The 21487-nt window shown below is 42.9% G+C and overlaps 1 protein-coding gene across 1 annotated transcript in view; it reads left to right on the top strand.

Moving 5' to 3' along the window:
* LOC126285225 (pro-neuregulin-2, membrane-bound isoform-like) overlaps positions 1-8385 on the top strand; it is a 772532-nt gene extending 764147 nt beyond the window's left edge. Inside the window, exon 9 of the mRNA XM_049984524.1 lies at positions 3165-8385. Within this exon, the coding sequence (XP_049840481.1) occupies positions 3165-3183 (19 nt within the window). The 3' untranslated portion in view covers positions 3184-8385. The remainder of the gene's footprint in view (positions 1-3164) is intronic.
* Positions 8386-21487: the final 13102 nt, after the last annotated feature.

The raw sequence follows: 21487 nt of genomic DNA on the forward strand, positions 1-21487 counted from the left end.
TTATGTTGCTGACCTGGTAACATGGCTTCTAAGCTATGAAAATAATAATTAAATACATTATTTACAAGAGCATCAAAGCAGTTGTTATTCAAGATGCCAAAATAGATAGCAATGACATTTTTGAGATAACTCTATCAACTGATAGGATAGGTTACTGGCAAATGGAGGTGATCTATTTGTCACAGTAACAGGAAATTCAAATCCACCAAGGCAGAAATTGAATCTGCATCTGAGAGTGTCTGGGCAAGAGTCAGTATCAAGGGTTGACATAAACTTATAATAAGAGCTTTCTGTTGACCACCAGACTCACTCCAAGATGAACCAAAAACTCACAGTTCACTACTATGAATATTTCCCAATCATACTGTAATAATCAGAAGAGAGATTAATCATCCAACAATTTGTTTGGGATAGTTATAGGTTTGTAAGTGGTTGGTATTACACGGCAACCTAAACATTGCTAAATGTTTTCTCTGAAATCTACCTAAAACAGATAGTTTAGGAGGCCATGCATAGTACAGATATGGCACATTATACCTAATGGCAACAAATAGACCTGATATATTTGAAAATTATTACATTGAATGTGAAGTCAATGACTACTAGGCAGTCATAGCAATAATGATTACCAAAGTACAAAGAGGCCCTAAGATGAACAGAAAGAACTTAAATTTTTAGCAAACGAGATAAAGAAGCAATAGTCTCATATCGCAAAGAGGAACTTGAAAAAATTTTGCTCTAGGCTGGAGTATGTAAAAGAATTATGGCGCGAGTTTAAAAGTTAAGTTGACTGTGTGTTGGATAGGTATGTACTGGTAGCTAGGTAAATAGTTCATGATGGGATAGATCCTTCATGGTGTACAGCCATCACAAAGAAACTTCTAAAGAAACAGATGTAAAACAAAGCACAGGGTTGTAGACAGACAGATGCTGAATGAAATACATATAGCTGTCAAACTGAAAGTAGCAAGTAAATGCATACATGGTGACCTCCATTTTAAAATGTTCCTTTACCAACAAAAATCCAAGACTATTGCCCCAGTTTAATTCTCACACCACTGCAAATATGATATAGAATTTAGTGAACATGGTGCTGAGAAACAGCTGAAATTCCTAAAATTGATAAAAGCTTTAGGACCCAATGGAACCCCAATCAAATTCTGCACAGAATTTACAGCTGAGTTAGCGTCTTTTAATCATAACATACCAGAGATACATTGTCAAGAAATTGTGTCCAGTAGCTGGTAGAGAGCAAAGGTTACATCAGTCTACAAGAAGAGTACAAAAAGCGCCCCACAGAACTACCATCCCATAATTTTGAATACATTAATCTAATGTAGAAATATTCAAATCTCAAACATAAATAAGTATCTTGACCAGAATGACCTCCTTCAAGTGGACCAGAATGGATTCTGGAAACATCAGCCAATCAATCATGCTAAACCCAACTCACACTTCCCTAATGTGACTTCCTAGAAGCCATGGATCAGGGAATCAGGTCAGTGCAGTACTTTAAATGTTGGAAAGTATTTGACTCGGTACCAAACATATGCTTGTTATCAAAAGTGCAACTGAGGATTTCTTGGTTGGGAGAATGCAGTTTCTTATCTTGGATGGAGAGTTATAAACAGATCTAGAAGTAACTTCAAAGATGACCAAGGGAAATGTGCTGGAACCCCTGACATTAATGTTGTATGTTAATGTTCTTGTACAAAATATTAATAGTAACTTATGACTTTCTGTTGACGATGCAGGTATCTATAATGAAGTACTACAAGAAAAAAGGCTGCACAAATATTCAATCTGATTTTGACAAGATTTCAAAAGTGGGGCAAGCATTGGTGACTTGTTTTAAATACTCAGAAATGTAGTATCCTATGACTACACTATCAATGCATCACAACTGGCATCACGCAACTCGTACAAATACCTGTGCGGGATTTAACAATTCATTGGGATATGAAAGGAAACAATCACATACACTATTGTAGGTAAAGCAGGTGGCATACTTTGATTCATTGGTGGGATGCTAACAAAATTCAAGAGTCTCCAGAGGAAATAGCTTACAAAATGCTATTGCGACCCATCATAGAAAACGTGTCAAGTCTGTAAGACCTGTACCAAATAGAATCAACAAAGGATATAGGGAGCTGATATTTAATGGTAAGTCATTAACATACAAGAGAAATAGGACTGCATCTAATATGGAGACTTGTGGAACACCTTGAGATATATTTTTCCAGTCAGAATAATAATTTGCCCTATTTAAAGGGATGTTAATTCTTTGATTTCTGTTTAATAAGTAGGATTTAAGCTATTGTAGGGCAATGTCCCTAATTCTCTTCTTTTCAAATCTGTAAATAAGCAATGCATGGTTTACAAACTCAAATGTGATACTAGAAAACACAACAGAGCTGAATATTAAGATATTAATCTTCAGGAAGGATTAAAAAGAAAAGCATGTCACGCATCTTAATTTAGTATAGCGTACAGGGACTCATATGGGACTTCATGATGCCCAAAACTATATTTTCAAGTGACAGACTGGACGAGTAATGTAGCTGCTGAGAAATCCTTACCTTTCCACCATGTCAGATGAAGCTGCTACTTTATATGGTATTTTATTTAGTGAAGTGATAACAAACAGAGACCCATGTTCCCCATTACTTAACAATACTAACAGTACCTTCTTCATACATTTATGAAATTTTTATTTTCCTCTACAATAAGCACTTTTCGATACAGGTAAAAATGATATTGCACTTGTTGATGTGCAATAATGCTTGTATAAATGTACATTGCAGCAGTTTTTTTATAGTCATCATCTTAGACTGTAATTTTAACTTGGTCCTGTATAATAAAAAATTATAACTGTAAATAGTATTGTAGTAATATCTATAAATTAATTTCAAACTTTCATTCTCTGTATTTTTTCATCTATTTAAACTTTTGTGTAAAAAAAGAAGCTAATGATTCTTTTTCAGCTTCCCATGTGTCTTTTATAATAAATTTGACAACTTTAACATTGTAAATTCTGAGAAACACGAAATATATATATATATATATATATATATATATATATATATATATATATATATATATATATATATTTGTGATGATAATATGAATTTTTTTATATAGTTACATCATTTTTTTGTATGCAGCTCAGAAACAGAAGAGTGAGGGACAGAGCATAGGAGCTGCAGTAGATCGTCTCACTGTCCAAAAATCAACCTGCCTCCTGCCTGCTCGCCTTAGCAGAGAACGCTTTTACATGCCTCCATGAGCTCAAAATGCAGTGACAATGGTTGCCACTGTGCAGACATGATTGTAATGCAAGCCACATAGGTGACAGCTGGAAACTTCTGATTAGACTGCGACTTTTGTGTCAAATAAACTGTGTGTAACCAGAGAGAGTCCGCAAGTTCTGGGATGCATTCGTGCCAGATCCTCTTGTATTAAAAGAAATTCATACCAAAGACTTAATTATAACTATTTATATGTAGGGAAAGAGATGAATAACGTTAAATATTTCACTTTTCCCCTCTTTATTGCCATTATTGCGTAAAAATACGTGGACAGCTATCTTTAAATTAGTGTCTTTACAAAACCTGTTTCCCGTAGATGTCTTCGTCACATTGAGTGAGATATGGAGAAGTGACTGATAGGATGCTAAGTGTAATGGAGATACCAAATATTTAATAGAGAACTTTTGCATTATGTGTACAATGAATGTTGTGATCTGTGTCTGCTGTTCTTCAAAGATGTGATGCTGTTAGTTACAACTGCAGGTACTTCAATTTTATGTAACTAAAAATTCTGAAAAAAACAGTGTTGCTAATATGTGTTGTTGTCAGCAATGTGCAGAGTCTTAGATAAGCAGTGTACTATGTTGAGTTCTTCATATTCAAGAACCTGATTTGTAAGTACTGATGCTAAAGAGGTAGAAGTTGGAACCCACACCATCAGTTGTATGTCAAAGGCATGTTTAGCACTACTTGCCACATACATGCTTATTTGAATGGTCGTTTCAGCTTGATGCTGTGTGTTTTAAAACTGAACTGTAGTTACTGTTATGCTCGTGTCTCAATGTAATGTTATAAGAAAAAAATTAACTTATTGTAGTCAAACAATGGCAGCTTATATAGCTGTACTATTGAAAAAAACTTTTTAAAAAAGATTACAGCAGCCCCATTGAAACAATGCTTTCTGATGCAAAGGTTTGCTGACTGTTTCTGAAATGAAGACTCAGAATAGTAGTTGAAAATGCCGCAGATGCAACAGGTTAGGCGAAGTGGTTCCAAAGGATCTTCAGTTATTATAACTTATAACTAATAGGGAGAGTGTCTTTAGTTACTACATCTTCTGTAAAGTTATTTTTACAGTACTTCACAGTCTCTTGAGCAACCTTATACAGAGACTGTAACTTAATTAAATGCAGATATTCAAAATACCAGACATAAGCATCTTACCATCAAATATATTGCTGACTGTTACATAACATCAATTTGTATGCCAACTGACTATTTTTCAGAAAGAAATCATTCTTAAATTATTCATCTGTTGTTTGTGTGCTGCAGCTGAAAATAGAATTCAACAAGCTATAAAAGAATAGTTATAAAATTTGTATCCAATTTGTCAAAATAGTACAACTAAGACTATACTGTCATGAAGACAGCAATTCTGTTTTGAAAAGATCTGATAAAGTCATTTTATATAGAAATAACTTTAATATAAAGAAATTAAAGCATGTTTAAATGCCAACCTGCCAGATCGCAATTTTATATTATTATTTGTGCCTATGTTACAAGAAGGAATAACAGTGATGAACATATGTGTAATTCACAGCAGCAACAAAATCAAGGGCAAGTAAAGTAGCTCTCTCATTTTAAATATACCATGTGATAATGTGAACGCTTGTTCACAGACTCATTCCTACTAAAATTATATTATGCTTGCTTCCTATGTAAATTTGCAAGAGATCTACCAGAAGATAGTATGTAGTCAGTGTCTGACAGGATCTAAATTACACATTCAATTATCCACATAAATGATTAATGATAATTTATGTTGGTCAGAAACAAATCTGGTATTTCTCTCTAATCATAACAGACAATAGTACCTCAATTATAATTAAAAAGCACCAACTAGATAATTTAAAGTTGTGTTAAATTATTGTAATTACTCTGTAAATATCATTAACCTTGAAAAAAGTATGTATATAAATGTATATGTCTATATTGTGCATAAGATCGATGTACATTTTGTGTTCTTTAATACAACAGCTTTGGAAAGCAGTTGCTTAGATTTTGCATATATTTAATTTTAAAATTATTGACCAAGTTTGCTTTATTTGTATTGAATCAATACAGCCACTTTGACATGAATGTGTAACTAAAAATACTCAGCACAATGTTTAGACTGAAACAGCATAGTTAGTTTTCAAAAGGCATAATTTCCTTTGATATAGAGGCAGCGAACTTTGCATCTTGTCCAAGGATTGATGCAGCTCATCAATATCATTTCTGTTCTCTGTAGATGTATTTAGCTGCCATTATTAATTTGAGTTCATATGATACAGTTATGATTCTTTAAGAAATTATTTCCTTACATATGGTGCAGCCTTTACAGTAATTTCAAAATACTTGATCCTACTGGTACGTGGTTGAGTTTGCTACCTCAAGAGAGCTCATGTTTCTCTGCATTGCCTAATTCTACAAAGAAAGATAATAAATTGTGACAATAATATCTAGATATATATAAATATATGTCAATAATAGCCTCAAGTAATGCATTTCTGATAAAGAGTATTGTTTGGCCATCTTTTGGTCTTTCACTGTTTCACAAATACAATAGTTTGAATATTTGACAGGACATTGTATTGCATTAGAATTGATGTGAATTACAAAATGAGTAAAGAAATTTCTAGGAAACAACCAATGCAAGCAGTATGGTGGTCATTTCAACAGTGCAGATATTCTCTCAGTAGTTGCTTTAAATGTTTAAGGTTGTAATATTGTTCTAGAAATTTAGTAATTTTTATGTTACCTATGTATATCAGTATTATAGTATATTAAATCAATCTTCAATCAGTTATTAATAACAGCTTCTAAAATTACTAGTTCAGATTTCCTCCAATGAAAATGATCACCCTACATGCATCAGTAACATAAAAAAGAATTGTTTAAAATTCCATATTATAGGATTTATCTTTTATTCATATGTTTTGTGACTGTTTTATACAAAATGAGTACATTATCATTCTTGAAAACCAGCAGTATTTAAAAAAAACTTATTTTCTCTTTTTTATTTTTGATTAAAATGTACATAGTTATATCTTTTCTTAATTCAATCAATAAATAATGTTTAAAAGCACAGTCATAAATTTAACTTTGATTTGTCCCTCTAATCTCCTTCACTCTCTCATGGTTGTTTTTGAATTCCAGAAGTCAGTTTTGTGATTTTAATATTTTAACATCCAATCTCACTCAAAAATGCATGTACAGAACACACACACATACTGGCTATGGCAATGCAGCCAGCTGGAGTGACAGCTTATGTCAAATTGAGTGGGTGGGAAAAGCAAGAAGAATGAAAAGGTAAATAAATGACTGTTGTGTACTGTTTTGAGTTAACAAAAAACCACCACTTACTTCCAAAAAGGGCAGCGCACAAATCCGTTCCATTACACAGGAATGATCAGAAGGGGTATAGGTGGGTTGGCATCTAGCTCAGTTCCTTTTAAAACAAGAGATGCAAATCTGGTAAAAATCAGGCAATGTAATAGTTTTCTTCAGAGTAAAGGGATGCAGAAGATGTAGCTCAGGAACTTGCATCTGTTTGGAAGTAGCCCTTCAACTACGGTCCCAGGTGGAACATGTGAGAACAGGGTAGGCTTGTGTTTACAGAACAGAAGCCAGAAGTGGAAAGCACAGCACATCTGCTGCAGCCCATGACTGCCTGCAGCCTGGGCTGTACATGACTCCTTCCCACATGCCTAGTGGCAAAGTTCGAAACTGATGCTTTTCCAAGGCATCTCTCTGTCAACAGTTCTTACCATGAGAACCACGCTGAGGCCAGAATCATATGGTGGAATCATTGGCAGGCTATGAACTGTTTTCACAACAATGAAGTCGAAGTATAGCTGTTGCATTTGCAAAGTATTGGGTTGGTGCAAAAGTTCATAACTTTTTTCCGTATGTTTAATAATCACAACAGATACACATAACATAGACATAAGTCATCAATAATGTATTATCCTTCATTATTTACAACAGTCTGCCAACTCTGGGGTGACTTTTCAATTCTGGGACTGTAAAATCACATGATTTTGAAGTGAAGAACCCATTGAGCCATGTTTGGAGCCCATTTTCATTCGGAAAGCAAGTTCCTTGAAGTCTGTTTGATAGAGAGTAGAAAATGTGAAAACCTGAGGGTGTAACATTAGGTGCTTTAGGTGGGTGTGGAATGACTGTACAACCCAACTTCTGTATAATGATTTTTGTCAGTCTACCAAAAAGCAGGCAGGTGTTATTGTGTAGCAGCATCACTTCACACAGTCTTCCTGGTTGTTGTTCTTGGACTGCATCTGCAAGACATTTCAGTTGCTGACAGTAAATAACAGCAGTGATGATTATTAGTACGCCACACAGTCACTGTTTCACAAGATGCATAATGTTATCTTTTGTGATGCACACAAGTCTTTCTACAGGAAGATGCTGTTTATTTAGCCTCAGCCATTCCTTTCTTTTCCTTGTGGTAACATAAAGATAACATTTCTCATCACCAGTAACAACACAGTATAGGAATGGTCAGTGTTGTTCAAGAGCTGGTTGATGATGAACATGCAAAGATATACATATGGCCACCAGCTGATATTGTGATTTTGGCTTAGAGCATCCATTATCCATACACCCAATTTTTGAAGCTTTCCCATTGCATGCAACAGTTGCTTGATGGTGTAATGATCACAGTTCACCATACTTACCGCTTCTTGAGTACACTGATGTGAGTCATTGAGGAGTAATGCCTTTAAACAGTCCTCAATACCCAAATGTCTTCCTGAATATGGAGAACCATTCATTTCAAAATGAGCCTCCTTAAACAAGAAAACCATTTTCTCGACATGATCTGTCCACTGGCATTATCTGCAAACATGGTGCACATGTACCTGGCTCCCACTGCTGCTATCACCCCTCTATCCAACTGAAACAAAGAATATGTCAGAGATGTTTCTAGCATCCACAGCTTGACTCACTATCTCCAAATGAGAAAATGACAATACATAAACTCAAATAGCAATAGTAAACGACAAATAAAAAATGACAATCAATAAATGAACCCAGTGCAACCAGAGACGGAATGTGAAACAGGAGGAAGTAATAGGACGAGGGGGCTAAAAGTGTTGCGGTGGAGCAAGTGAGGACATTAGGTTAGCACAGGTTGAGGTCAGGATAATTTCAAGAGTGAAGAAAGTTTTGTAAGGATAACTCCCATCTGCGCATTTCAGGAAAGATGGTGGCTGATGGAAGGATCCAGATGGCTGGGTTGTGAAGCAGCCATTGAAATTCAGCACATTATATTCAGTTGCATGTCGTGCCACAGGATTGTATACTTTGCTCTTGGCTAGAGTTTGGTGGTGGCTGTTCATCCTGATGGACAGCTCGTTGGTAGTCATAATAAAAAAAAAAAGCTACACAATCATTGTGACAGTGTTGGTATACAACTTGGCTGCTTTTGCATGTGGGTCAGCCTTTGAGGGGGTTAGAAAAACCTATGACAGAACATCTACATCTACATCTACATTTATACTCTGCAAGCCACCCAACAGTGTGTGGTGGAGGGCACTCTATGTGCCACTGTCATTACCTCCCTTTCCTGTTCCAGTTGCTTATGGTTCGCGGGAAGAACAACTGTCTGAATGCCTCCATGGGCACTCAAATCTCTCTAATTTTACATTTGTGATCTCCTGGGGAGGTATAAGAAGAGGGAAGCACTATATTCGATACCTCATGCAGAAACGCACCCTCTCGAAACCTGGAAAGCAAGCTACACCGTGATGCAGAGCACCTCTCTTGCAGAGTCTGCCACTTGACTTTGCTAAACATCTCTGTAATGCTATCACACTTACCAAATAACCCTGTGACGAATCGCGCCGCTCGTCTTTGGATTTCTCTGTCTCCTCTGTCATCCCGACCTGGTACGGATCCCACACTGATGAGCAATACTCAAGTATAGGTCGTACGAGTGTTTTGTAAGCCACCTTCTTTGTTGATGCACTACATTTTCTAAGGACTCTCTCAATGAATCTCTACCTCCTACCTGCCTTACCAACAATTAATTTTATATGATCATTCCACTTCAAATCGTTCCATATGCATACTCCCAGATATTTTACAGAAGTAACTGCTACCCGTGTTTGTTCCACTATCAAATAATCATACAGTAAAGGATCCTTCTTTCTATGTATTCGCAATACATTACATTTGTCGATGTTAAGGGTCAGTTGCCACTCCCTTCACCAAGTGCCTATCCGCTGCACATCTTCCTGCATTTCGCTGCAATTTTCTAATGCTCCCATTTTCTCTATACTACAGCATCATCCGCGAAAAGCGCATGGAACTTCCAACATTATCTACTAGGTCATTCATATATATTGTGAAAAGCAGTGGTCCCATAACACTCCCCTGTGGCACACCAGAGGTTTCTTTAATGTCTGTAGACTTCTCTCCATTGAGAACAACATGCTGTATTCTGTTCGCTAAAAACTCTTCAATCCAGCCACACAGCTGTCCTGATATTCCTTAGGATCTTACTTTGTTTATCACCCAACAGTGCAGAACTGCATCGAATGCCTTCCAGAAGTCAAGGAAAATGGCATATACCTGGGAGCCTGTATCTAATAGTTTCTAGGTCTCGTGAACAAATAAATACTCCTACAGAGTAAATTCTGGGTTTCCAGAAATGACATGATACGCAATCAAAAAACATGTTCTAAAACTCTACAGCAGATCGATGCCAGAGATATAGTCCTATATTTTTGCGCATCTGCTTGACGACAATTCTTGAAAACTGCAACTACCTGTGCTCTTTTACAAACATTTGGAACCTTCCGTTCATCTAGAGACTTGCGGTACACAGCTGTTAGAAGGGGGGCAAGTTCTTTAGCGTACTCTGTGTAAAATCGAAGTAGTATCCCATCAGGTCCTGTGCACTTTCCTCTGTTGAGTGATTTCAGTTGCTTTTCTGTTCCTTGGTCACTTATTTCGATGTCCGCCATTTTTTCGTTTGTGAGAGGTTTTGGGGTAAGAACTGCAGTGCGGTCATCCTCTGTGAAACAGCTTTAGAGAAAGGTGTTCAGTATTTCAACTTTACACGTGTCAACCTCTGTTTCAACGCCATTATCATCCCAGAGTGTCTGGATATGATGTTTCAATCCACTTACTGATTTAACGTAAGACCAGAACTTCCTAGGATTTTCTGTCAAGTCCGTACATAGAATTTAACTTTCGAATTCACTGAACGCTTCAAGCATAGCCCTCCTTACGCTAACTTTGACATTGTTTAGCCTCTGTTTGTCTGAGAGGTTTTGGCTGCATTTAAATTTGCAGTGAAGCTCTAACTTTTTCCATAAACACTCAACATTGTCAGTGTCGGAACAGAAATTTTCGTTTTGATCTGTTAGGTAGTCTGAAATCTGCCTCCTATTACTCTGGCTAAACAGGTAAACCTTCCTCCCTTTTCTTTATATTCCTATTTACTTCCATATTCAGGGATGCTGCAACGGCCTTATGATCACTGATTTCCTGTTCTGTGCTTACAGAGTCGAAAAGTTTGGGTCTGTTTGTTATCTCCATGAGTCAGTTCTCAGTTTAACTGCTTGAGGCAATTTTCAGATAGTGCACTCAGTATAATGTCACTTGATGCTCTGTCTCTACCTCCCATCCTAAACATCTGAGAGATCCAGTCTATATCTGGTAAATTGAAATCTCCACCTAAGACTATAATATGTTGAGGAAATTTATGTGAAATGTATTCCAGATTTTCTCTCAGTTGTTCTGCCGCATTAGTGACCATAATAATTCACAGGACCATAATAATTCACAGGAACTATCCACTCCTATTTCACTACAGGATAAACTACTGCTAACAGTGACAAACACGCCACCACCGGTTGCATGCAATCTATCCTTTCTAAACACCATCTGTGCCTTTGTAAAAATTTCGGCAGAATTTATCTCTGGCTTCAGCCAGCTTTCTGTACCTATAACAATTTCAGCTTTGGTGCTTTCTATCAGTGCTTGAAGTTCCGGTACTTTACCAATGCAGCTTCGACAGTTTACAATTACAATACCGATTGCTGCTTGGTCCCCCATGTCGTTACTTAGCCCCACCCCCTTTGAGGCTGTTGCCCTTTCTGTACTTGCCTGAGGCTATCTAACCTAAAAAACTGCCCAGTCCATGCCACACAACCCCTGCTGCCTGTGTAGCCACCTACTGTATGTAGTGGACTCCTGACCTATCCAGCAAAACCGGAAACCCCACCACCCTATGGCGCAAGTCGAGGAATTTGCAGCCCACACGGTCGCAGAACCTTCTTAGCCTCTGATTCATATTCAGACACTCCACTCAGCTCTGTACCAAAGGTCCGCAGTCAGTCCTGTCGACAGTGCTGCAGATGGTGAGCTCTGCTTTCATCCTGCTAGCGAGACTGGCAGTCTTCACCAAATCAGATAGCCGCCGGAAGCCAGAGAGGATTTCCTCTGCTCCATAGTGACTGACATACATCATTGGTGCCAACATGAGCGACCACCTACAGATGGGTGCACCCTGTACCCTTCATGCCATCTGGAAGGATCCTTTCCACGTCTGAAATGACTCCCCCCAGTATGCACACGGAGTCCACATTGGTTTTCTTCCCCTCCCTTGCAGCCATATCCCTAAGGGGCCCCATTACATGCCTGAGTCTAACACAGGGATATGATCCCAGTGGCAAGGGCTTGGCTTTGGGAGTTGCCTAGGGGTGGACTAGGATGTTGTTAGGGTTGGGTGGGTGATGAAACGCCACTTTGGGAGCGGTGGGAAGGATGTAGGTTAGGACGTCCATCATTTCAGGGCATGATGATTGATAGTCAAAGCACTGACAAAGGATGTCGTTTATTTGTTCCAGTCCACTGTGGTACTGGGTGATGAATGGGGCACTCTTCTGTAGGTGGCTCATTGGGATGGTGGAGATTAGGGGTGTGTGGGAAAATGGCATGGAAAATCTGTTTGCAGACTAGGTCTCGGAGATAGTGCCTGTCTGTGAAGGCCTTGGTGAGACCCCTCAGCATACTGGGAAAGGGAGTTCTTGTCAATGCAAATACACTGTCCCTGGGTGTGGTAGGGATGGCATCTGTCAAAATGAGAGTACTGTTGGTGATTGATGAGTTTAATGTGGACAGAACTGTGGATGGAGCCATCAGAGAGGATGGGGTCAACACCTAGGAAGGTGACACACTGGGTTGAGGAGGTACAGGTGAAGTGGATGGAAGAGAAGGTGTTAAGGTTCTGAAGGAATGGGGACAGGGTGTCTTGGCCCCTTAGTCCAGATCATGAAAATATCATCGATGAACCTGAACCAGATGAGATTTCCTCTAGATGGCTCATAAACATGCCGCTGCCCATGGTTGTGCCAATTCCTTTTTTTTTATGATATGCATCTTCCCTTCAAAGGAGAAAGTAGTTATGTGTTAGGATAATATTAGTTAGGTGCACTGCCCTCTGCCAACATACTTTCACATTCCCTGCTTCTCTCCTTTTCCCCTTCCCATTTTTTCCGCACACCCCACTTTCCAGCACTGAACTTGGCAATCTCTAATCCCTGCATGCTCTGCCAGACAGTGCTCTTCTCCCCCCCCCCCCCCCTCCCACCCACACACACACGTATCCTGATATTCCACCACCGTCCATGCACTACTCCTCATTGCTGTTCACGTGACAGACGCACTCCAGTTGGAGCTGGTGCTGGTAGAGATCATGTGCCCTTGTTTGTCTGTATATATATATATATATATATATATATATATATATATATATTAAAAACAAAGATTCCAAGACTTACCAAGCGGGAAAGCGCCGGCAGACAGGCACATGAACAAAACACACAAACACACACACAGAATTACATGTGTATGTGCGGATGGATATGTGTGTGTGTGTGTGTGCGAGTGTACACCTGTCCTTTTTTTCCCCTAAGGGAAGTCTTTCCGCTCCCGGGATTGGAATGACTCCTTACCCTCTCCCTTAAAACCCACACCCTTTCATTTTTCCCTCTCCTTCCTTCCTTCCTGACGAAGCAACTGCCAGTTGCGAAAGCTTGTAATTCTGTGTGTGTGTTTGTGTGTTTTGTTCATGTGCCTGTCTGCCGGCGCTTTCCCGCTTGGTAAGTCTTGGAATCTTTATTTTTTAATATATATATATATATATATATATATATATATATATATATATATATATATATATATATATATGTGTGTGTGTGTGTGTGAGTGTGTGTGTGTGTGTGTGTGTTTGTGTGTGTTCATATACCAACCTCGAGTTTCCACTGTTTGATACAATGAAGTTTTACATTTTGTATATTATACTGTACATATTGTACTTACTTCATGAAAAGCTCTCCTCTACATATTGTTTAAGAGTGAAATTTGGTTCTCTTTTTCAGTCACAGTGATCCATGATCTATACTAAATACAAGACAGCAGGCACATCTGCTTACATATGTAAACAACACAATTAAGAAATAATGTCAAGTCTAGATGAAGTGCCTGACAAATATCAAATTCTCTTGTGATCGAAAAATATTGTTTTTCATGGAAGGCAGATATACAAAATCCTGCAAAAGCTTTTCAGTATGGTTTTTACGAGCCAATTTTCTTGAAGCACCATTACCATATTATCTCATGTTAGGTCCTTTACGATGGCATAATTCCATAAGTGCCAGAAGATGAAAATGAGCACTTGAAATTCAGCAAACAGTTGAAATTAGCTAATAGTCTGGAATGAAACACTTCCTTTCAAATAAATAGACTGTCTCTGTACAAAAGATTAATAAAAGCCAAATTTCTTCTGCAAACTGGCAAAAAAAACTTCATTGTTCTGCAAAGCAAATAATGCATGACTGCCAATAATATGGTAATAAAATGAAATCAGAAAACTGCCATTAATAACATACTTTAATCTTCCTTGATGATGTGAATGTATTTTAATTCATTTCATAGCTCCCAGTCACAGAAATCTGTTTTGTTTTCATTTGATGCAAGAGCTGTAAATGAAGAACAAACAGCAAAGTTAGAAAATGTAAATTCTGGTCACATGGAGACTGTACTCCCCAATACAATTCAACTGCTCTACACATGCGCAAATCTGGCAGCTTGGGCACACAAGTAAAATTTTTGTGCATAGCATCTGGCTGCTCGCAGCTACTGCTTATACTTCTAACAGCCACATTTCAAGCAGAGTCTGCGGCTCGTGGTCTTGTGGTAGCGTTCTCGCTTCCCGTGCACGGGGGCATGGGTTCGATTCCCCGTGGGGTTGGGGATTTTCTCTGCCTCGAGATGACTGGGTGTTGTGTGTCTTTCATCGTCATTTCAGCCTCATTCACTCACAAGTCACCGTAGTGGTGTTAAAGAACTTGTGGAGTGGCAGCCGAACCGCCCCGTGAAGGGTCTCCCGCCCACCAATGCCATACGCTCGTTATTAGTGCTTGTCTTTACTAAGTACTGCATGGTCTTTGTACTAAAGCCTTTGATACATTGTGCTGTCAGTGGCTGCTTGTGTGCACTTTGTGTTTTCTGTTGTAAATGTCACATTTTCTTTTCAAAGTAAGTTTTATATTGGTGTTTTGCTCTCTTTTATGTTTTATTTCTGCAGTATTTTTCTGCAGTAGTGGGCTAAAAATAAAATTCTTTGCGAGAGCATCAGTTCTTACCACTCAAAATTACAAAAATTTGACTCAAACCTAAAACATTGAAATATTCGTGGAATTCTAAAAAAATCCTGGGTTTTTCCTGGGGCTTATAGATCCTGTGGAAGGATAGAAGTTGCACCACTGAAGGAAGTAAGAAAGGAAATAAATTATCTGGAATGTTGAGACTGAAGGAGAAAACATGAATGCACCAAACTTGTCCCTGCCTTGGGAGGAGGGGCGTTTGTGCATCACTAGTGGGCAGGGGACAGTGGTTGTTGTCAATTCTGAAAAATGTTCGCCATCAGGTTCACCCCCAGAGGCCCTGAAAAGTGCTCTCAACACCCCAATATTTCAGGCCAATAGGGATTACTTGTCACCAAAGAGATACATGGGTTAAAAAAAAAATAACGGGTTGTATTGCACAACATGTAGAGAAACATGGACTGTGGGTAATTCCCAAACGGAAGAGAATCGAAGCATTTGGTAAGTGGTGCTACAGAAAGAATGTTGAAAATTAGTTTGATAAAGTAAGAAATGATGACGTTGTCCTCAGAATCACTGAGGAATGGAAAGCACTGACTAGAAGATTGGCCAAGATAATAGGACGTCTGCTGAGACACCAGAGAAAAACTTCCATGTTTCTAGAATGAAATTTTCACTCTAGAGCGGAGAGTGCAGATTACAACTGTGACGGACCGAACTCGAACTCGGCACCTTTGCCTTTCGCGGGCAAGTGCTCTACCAACTGAGCTTCCCAAGCACGACTCAGGCCCTGTCCTCACAGCTTTACTTCTGCCAGTCTCCTACCTTCCAAACTTTATAGAAGCTCTCCTGCGAACCTTGCAGAACTAGCACTGCTGAAAGAAAGGATACTGTAGAGCCACAGCCTGGGGGATGTTTCACATCAGGGCACATTCCGCTATAGAGTGAATATTACAGTCTGGAAACATCCCCCAGGCTGTGGCTAAGCCATGTCTCCACAATATCCTTCCCCCCTGTGGGTTTGGGGGTGATAATAGGCCCGTGGTATTCCTGCCTGTCGTAAGAGGCGACTAAAAGGAGTCTCAACCTTTTCGGCCTTATGTGATGGTCCCCTCTCGGGTTTGACCTCCATATTTCAAATTTTTTTCCGCAGAGCGAGCCGATTGGGGAAGGGCGCCTTACATGGTGCACTGTATCTGTCGTGCATTGAGACCTTTAGCCAGCTTTCTCGTCGTTGCAATGGTGTCCCGCTCGTTTTCCGTCTCTTGGGCGAGGATACGTCCCTGGGTGCGATTACCACGCTGCACTGTGCAGTGTTGCTTTTAGCTGCGACGACGACCTTATACATTTTTGCACCTAAGATCCAGCACGGTAGCTAGTCCGTTGTGGTGGGGCCGCCATGTACCCTGTTGGTTGTAGCCCCCTGACAACACAGGGATCGCTCTACTGATGCCTGCGCCGTTAACTCCCCACGAATGCCAAGGAGTAGATGCCCATCTCCCTGGGACATCGGGGCTCCCGGCAATGGCCATTCTGCCAGGTGGCCTTTGCTGTGGCTGGGTGGCGCCCGTGGGGAGGGCCCTTGGTCCGAGTAGGTGGCATCAGGGTGGATGACATGCAATGAAGCGTGGCACATCTTCTCTTGCTGGTGGCCAGCCACCAGCAGTCTCTAAGCGTTCGAGGGCCCATTTTAAAGGTAACGTTTATGACCCCAAATCGTTCCCCTCCCTCGCCACACCATGGGAGACACGAAAGGCATTGACTGAAATTCAGATGTATTCGCCCAGGTATCTTGTCTGTACCAGAGCTGATGGGGAATCCTTTATATCCGTGAAGTCTCAGTTCTTTGTAGAGCATTTAGAGGACAAGTTTGGGGAGGTGGAGGGCTTGTCCAAAATGCGGTCCGGATCGGTGTTGATAAAAACGGCATCCTCCGCTCAGTCACGAGGCTTGCTCACTTGTAATAATCTGGGAGATGTCTCCGTTACTATCACGCCTCATAAAAGTTTGAATATGGTCCAGGGCATTATCTTCCACAGGGATATCCTTTTACAGTCCGATGACAAGCTCCGCGCCAACTTTGAGCGATGAGGTGTCCATTTCATCCGACGCGTCCACCGGGGTCCGAGGGTCATCAAGTTGCCACCGGTGCCTTCATCTTGGCCTTTGAGGGTGACATATTACCTGAGAAGGTCAAGGTGATGGTGTACCGTTGTGATGTCAAGCCATATATCCCTCCCCCGATGCAGTGCTTCAAGTGTTGGAAGTTCAGCTATATGCTTCCGGCCTCGTATGTCGCGATTGTGGTCGTCCATCCCATCCTGATAATCCCTGTGCCCCGCCTCCCATCTGTGTGAACTGTGGAGAGCACCATCCACCTTGCTCGCCGGACTGTCCAATTCTGCAGAAGGAGCGGAAAATCATGGAAATCAAGACCCTCGACCGACTGACGTACACTGAGGGGAAGCGGAAATATGATCAGCTTCATCCAGTGCGTATGACATCTTTTTATGCCGCAACTGTCACTCCTGCTACAGTTCCATCAGCTCCAGTCATCTCTCAGAGTCGAAGGCCCACACCTGCCCCCTTGATGGTGGGGGGCAGTAAACTTCCTGTTGCTCCTGCTCCATCTACTTCAGGAGCAACACCCCACCAACCATCGGGGACATCAGTTCCCCCTTCCCAGCCGGAGAAGCGTAAGTCTTCTTCGGCTCCTCTCGCCAGGAAGGGGTCCCTTGGGGACCTCCCTTCACAAGTTCCGACCGGTACAAAAGCAGACAGCCGCAAGTGGCTCAAACAACCACCGGTCCCTGGTCGCAGGGCCTCACGGTCGTCGTCTGTCCCTGAGACTGACCCGGTGAAGCCCTCCCAACCTGAACCACCGAAGGCGCAGCGAGAGAAACAGAAGAAGAAAAAAGTCCACAAGGCTAACGACATAGCGGTGGCACCCATCCCACCGCTTCCTACAAACTCTGCATCTGAGGACGAGGTGGAGATTCTGGCGTCCGCTGAGGACCTCGATCTCGCCGGTCCCTCTGACGCCATGGGAAGCACTATCCCAGGTGCTCAATCGGAGGCAGCAGGTGACCCAGCGGCGTAATCTGCCTTCCCAGTCCCGTCACTCCTTTCTCGGCCATGGACAACATCATCCTCCAGTGGAACTGCAGCGGTTTCTTCCAGCATCTAGCTGAGCTCCGCCAACTTATCAGCCTTCACCCTTTCCTCTGCATTGCTCTCATGGAAACTTGGTTTCCGGCAAAGCGAACCCCGCCCTCCGTGGCTATCTGGGTTATTTTAAGAACCGGGCAGCTCCAACTCTGACGTCATTGCAAACCGCTTGGCAGAGCATTTTGCAATGAGTTCCGCTTCTGCGAATTACCCCCTAGCCTTCGGCTCCATTAAAGAGCGGACGGAATGTCGGAGCCTTTCGTTTCACACCCACCATCCAGAATTGTACAATGTTCCATTCAGTGAGTGGGAATTTCGCAGTGCCCTAGCCGCTTGCCCTGATACCGCTCCTGGGCCAGATAGCATCCACTGTCAGATGCTGAAACATCTTTCAGTGGACTGCCAGCGACGGCTTCTCGACCTTTACAACCGTATTTGGGTCGAGGGTGAGTTTCCGTCGCAACGGCGGGAAGGTATTGTTGTCCCCATTCTGAAACCAGGGAAGAACCCTTTGGATGTGGACAGCTACCGTCCCATTAGCCTCACCACCGTTCTTTGCAAGTCGCTTGAACGGATGGTGAGCAGGCGCTTGAATTGGGTACTGGAGTCTCGGGGCCTTCTGCCTCCGTCTCAGGGTGGGTTCCGTAAATGCCGCTCCGCCGCCGACAATCTGGTGAGCCTGGAGTCGGCCATCCATACTGCCTTTGCCCGCCATCAGCATCTGGTCGCTGTCTTTTTCGACATGCGGAAGGCGTATGATACGACATGGCGTCATCACATCCTTTCTACCCCCTTCATGGATGGGGTCTTCGGGGCCCTCTGCCGATCTTTATCCGCAATTTTCTGACGTATCGTACCTTCCGCGTGCACGTCGCGGCCTCATATACACTCGTGGAAATTGAAATAAGAACACCGTGAATTCATTGTCCCAGGAAGGGGAAACTTTATTGACACATTCCTGGGGTCAGATACATCACATGATCACACTGACAGAACCACAGGCACATAGACACAGGCAACAGAGCATGCACAATGTCGGCACTTGTACAGTGTATATCCACTTTTCGTATAATGCAGGCAGCTATTCTCCCATGGAGACGATCGTAGAGGTGCTGGATGTAGTCCTGTGGAACGGCTTGCCATGCCATTTCCACCTGGCGCCTCAGTTGGACCAGCGTTCGTGCTGGACGTGCAGACCGCGTGAGACGACGCTTCATCCAGTCCCAAACATGCTCAATGGGGGACAGATCCGGAGATCTTGCTGGCCAGGGTAGTTGACTTACACCTTCTAGAGCACGTTGGGTGGCACGGGATACATGCGGACGTGCATTGTCCTGTTGGAACAGCAAGTTCCCTTGCCGGTCTAGGAATGGTAGAACGATGGGTTCGATGACGGTTTGGATACACCGTGCACTGTTCAGTGTCCCCTCGACGATCACCAGAAGTGTACGGCCAGTGTAGGAGATCGCTCCCCACACCATGATGCCGGGTGTTGGCCCTGTGTGACTCGGTCGTATGCAGTCCTGATTGTGGCGCTCACCTGCACGGCGCCAAACACGCATACGACCATCATTGGCACCAAGGCAGAAGCGACTCTCATCGCTGAAGTCGACACGTCTCCATTCGTCCCTCCATTCACGCCTGATGCGACACCACTGGAGGCGGGCTGCACGATGTTGGGGCGTGAGCGGAAGACGGCCTAACGGTGTGCGGGACCGTAGCCCAGCTTCATGGAGACGGTTGCGAATGGTCCTCGGCGATACCCCAGGAGCAACAGTGTCCCTAATTTGCTGGGAAGTGGTGGTGCGGTCCCCTACGGCACTGCGTAGGATCCTACGGTCTTGGCGTGCATCCGTGCTTCGCTGCGGTCCGGTCCCAGGTCGACGGGCACGTGCACCTTCCGCCGACCACTGGCGACAACACCGATGTACTGTGGAGACCTCACGCCCCACGTGTTGAGCAATTCAGCGGTACGTCCACCCGGCCTCCCGCATGCCCACTATACGCCCTCGCTCAAAGTCTGTGAACTGCACATACGGTTCACGCCCACGCTGTCGCGGCATGCTACCAGTGTTAAAGACTGCGATGGAGCTCCGTATGCCACGGCAAACTGGCTGACACTGACGGCGGCGGTGCACAAATGCTGCGCAGCTAGCGCCATTCGACGGCCAACACCGCGGTTCCTGGTGTGTCAGCTGTGCCGTGCGTGTGATCATTGCTTGTAGAGCCCTCTCGCAGTGTCCGGAGCAAGTATGGTGGGTCTGACACACCGGTGTCAATGTGTTCTTTTTTCCATTTCCAGGAGTGTAGTTCCTCCCAAGTCCAGGAGAACGGTGTGCCACAGGGTTCTGTTTTAAGTGTCTACCTTTTTTTAATAGCCATTAACGGGCTCGCTGCGGCTGTGGGAAATTCTATCTCCGCTTCCTGTATGCTGGCGACTTCTGCCTTTACTACAGCTCTATTGGCATTGCAGCTGCTAAACGTCAGCTACAGGGCGCAATCCGCAAGGCGCAGTCTTGGGATGTAGCGCATGGTTTTCAGTTTTCGGCAGCCAAGACCTGCGTTATGCATTTCTGCCGGCGACGCACTGTTCACCCGGAGCCGCGGCTTTATCTTGACGGCGAGCTTCTTACAGTGGTGGAGACACATAGGGTTTTGGGGGCGGTTTTTGATGCCCGGTTGACTTGGCTGCCTCATATTCGGCAGCTTAAACAGGGGTGTTGGCGGCATCTAAATGCTCTGCGGTGCCTGAGCCACACCAGGTGGGGCGCCGACCGATATACTCTCCTACGGCTTTACCAGGCGTTAATCCAGTCCCGTCTGGACTATGGGAGTCTGGCTTATGGCTCAGCATCCCCATCTGTGTTGCGGGTGCTGGACCCAATACTACACAGCGGGATACGATTTGCCACTGGTGCCTTCCGGACCAGCCCTGTGGACAGCATACTAGTGGAGGCAGCTGTCCCTCCACTGCGGTTACGACGCCAACAATAACTGGCTGCTTATGCTGCCCATGTTTTTAGCTTGCCAGGTCATCCAAATTATCGTGTCCTGTTCCCGCAGTCAGTCGTCCATCTGCCAGAACGTCGGTCCCGGTCGGTTTGTCCGATCGCCGCACGTGTCAAGAGCTTCTCTCCGGGCTTGGGCTTTTCCCTGTGGTGTGTGTCTAGCCCTTGCCTTCGGCTTGACTTGGCACAGGGCCCGAAGGATTCATTCCCTCCAGAGGCCTTCTGCCGCCGCTTTTATTCCATCTTAGCCTTGTATCAGGGCTCTGGCGTTGTCTACACTGACGGATCGATGGTTGCTGGTCGTGTCGGTTATGCGCTAACTCTAGGGGAACATTGTGAACAACTTTGATTGCCGGCTGGCTGCAGCGTTTACACTGCTGAG

The sequence above is a fragment of the Schistocerca gregaria genome, chromosome 8 (assembly GCF_023897955.1).
Source record: "Schistocerca gregaria isolate iqSchGreg1 chromosome 8, iqSchGreg1.2, whole genome shotgun sequence".
NCBI classification, from domain to species: domain Eukaryota; kingdom Metazoa; phylum Arthropoda; class Insecta; order Orthoptera; family Acrididae; genus Schistocerca; species Schistocerca gregaria.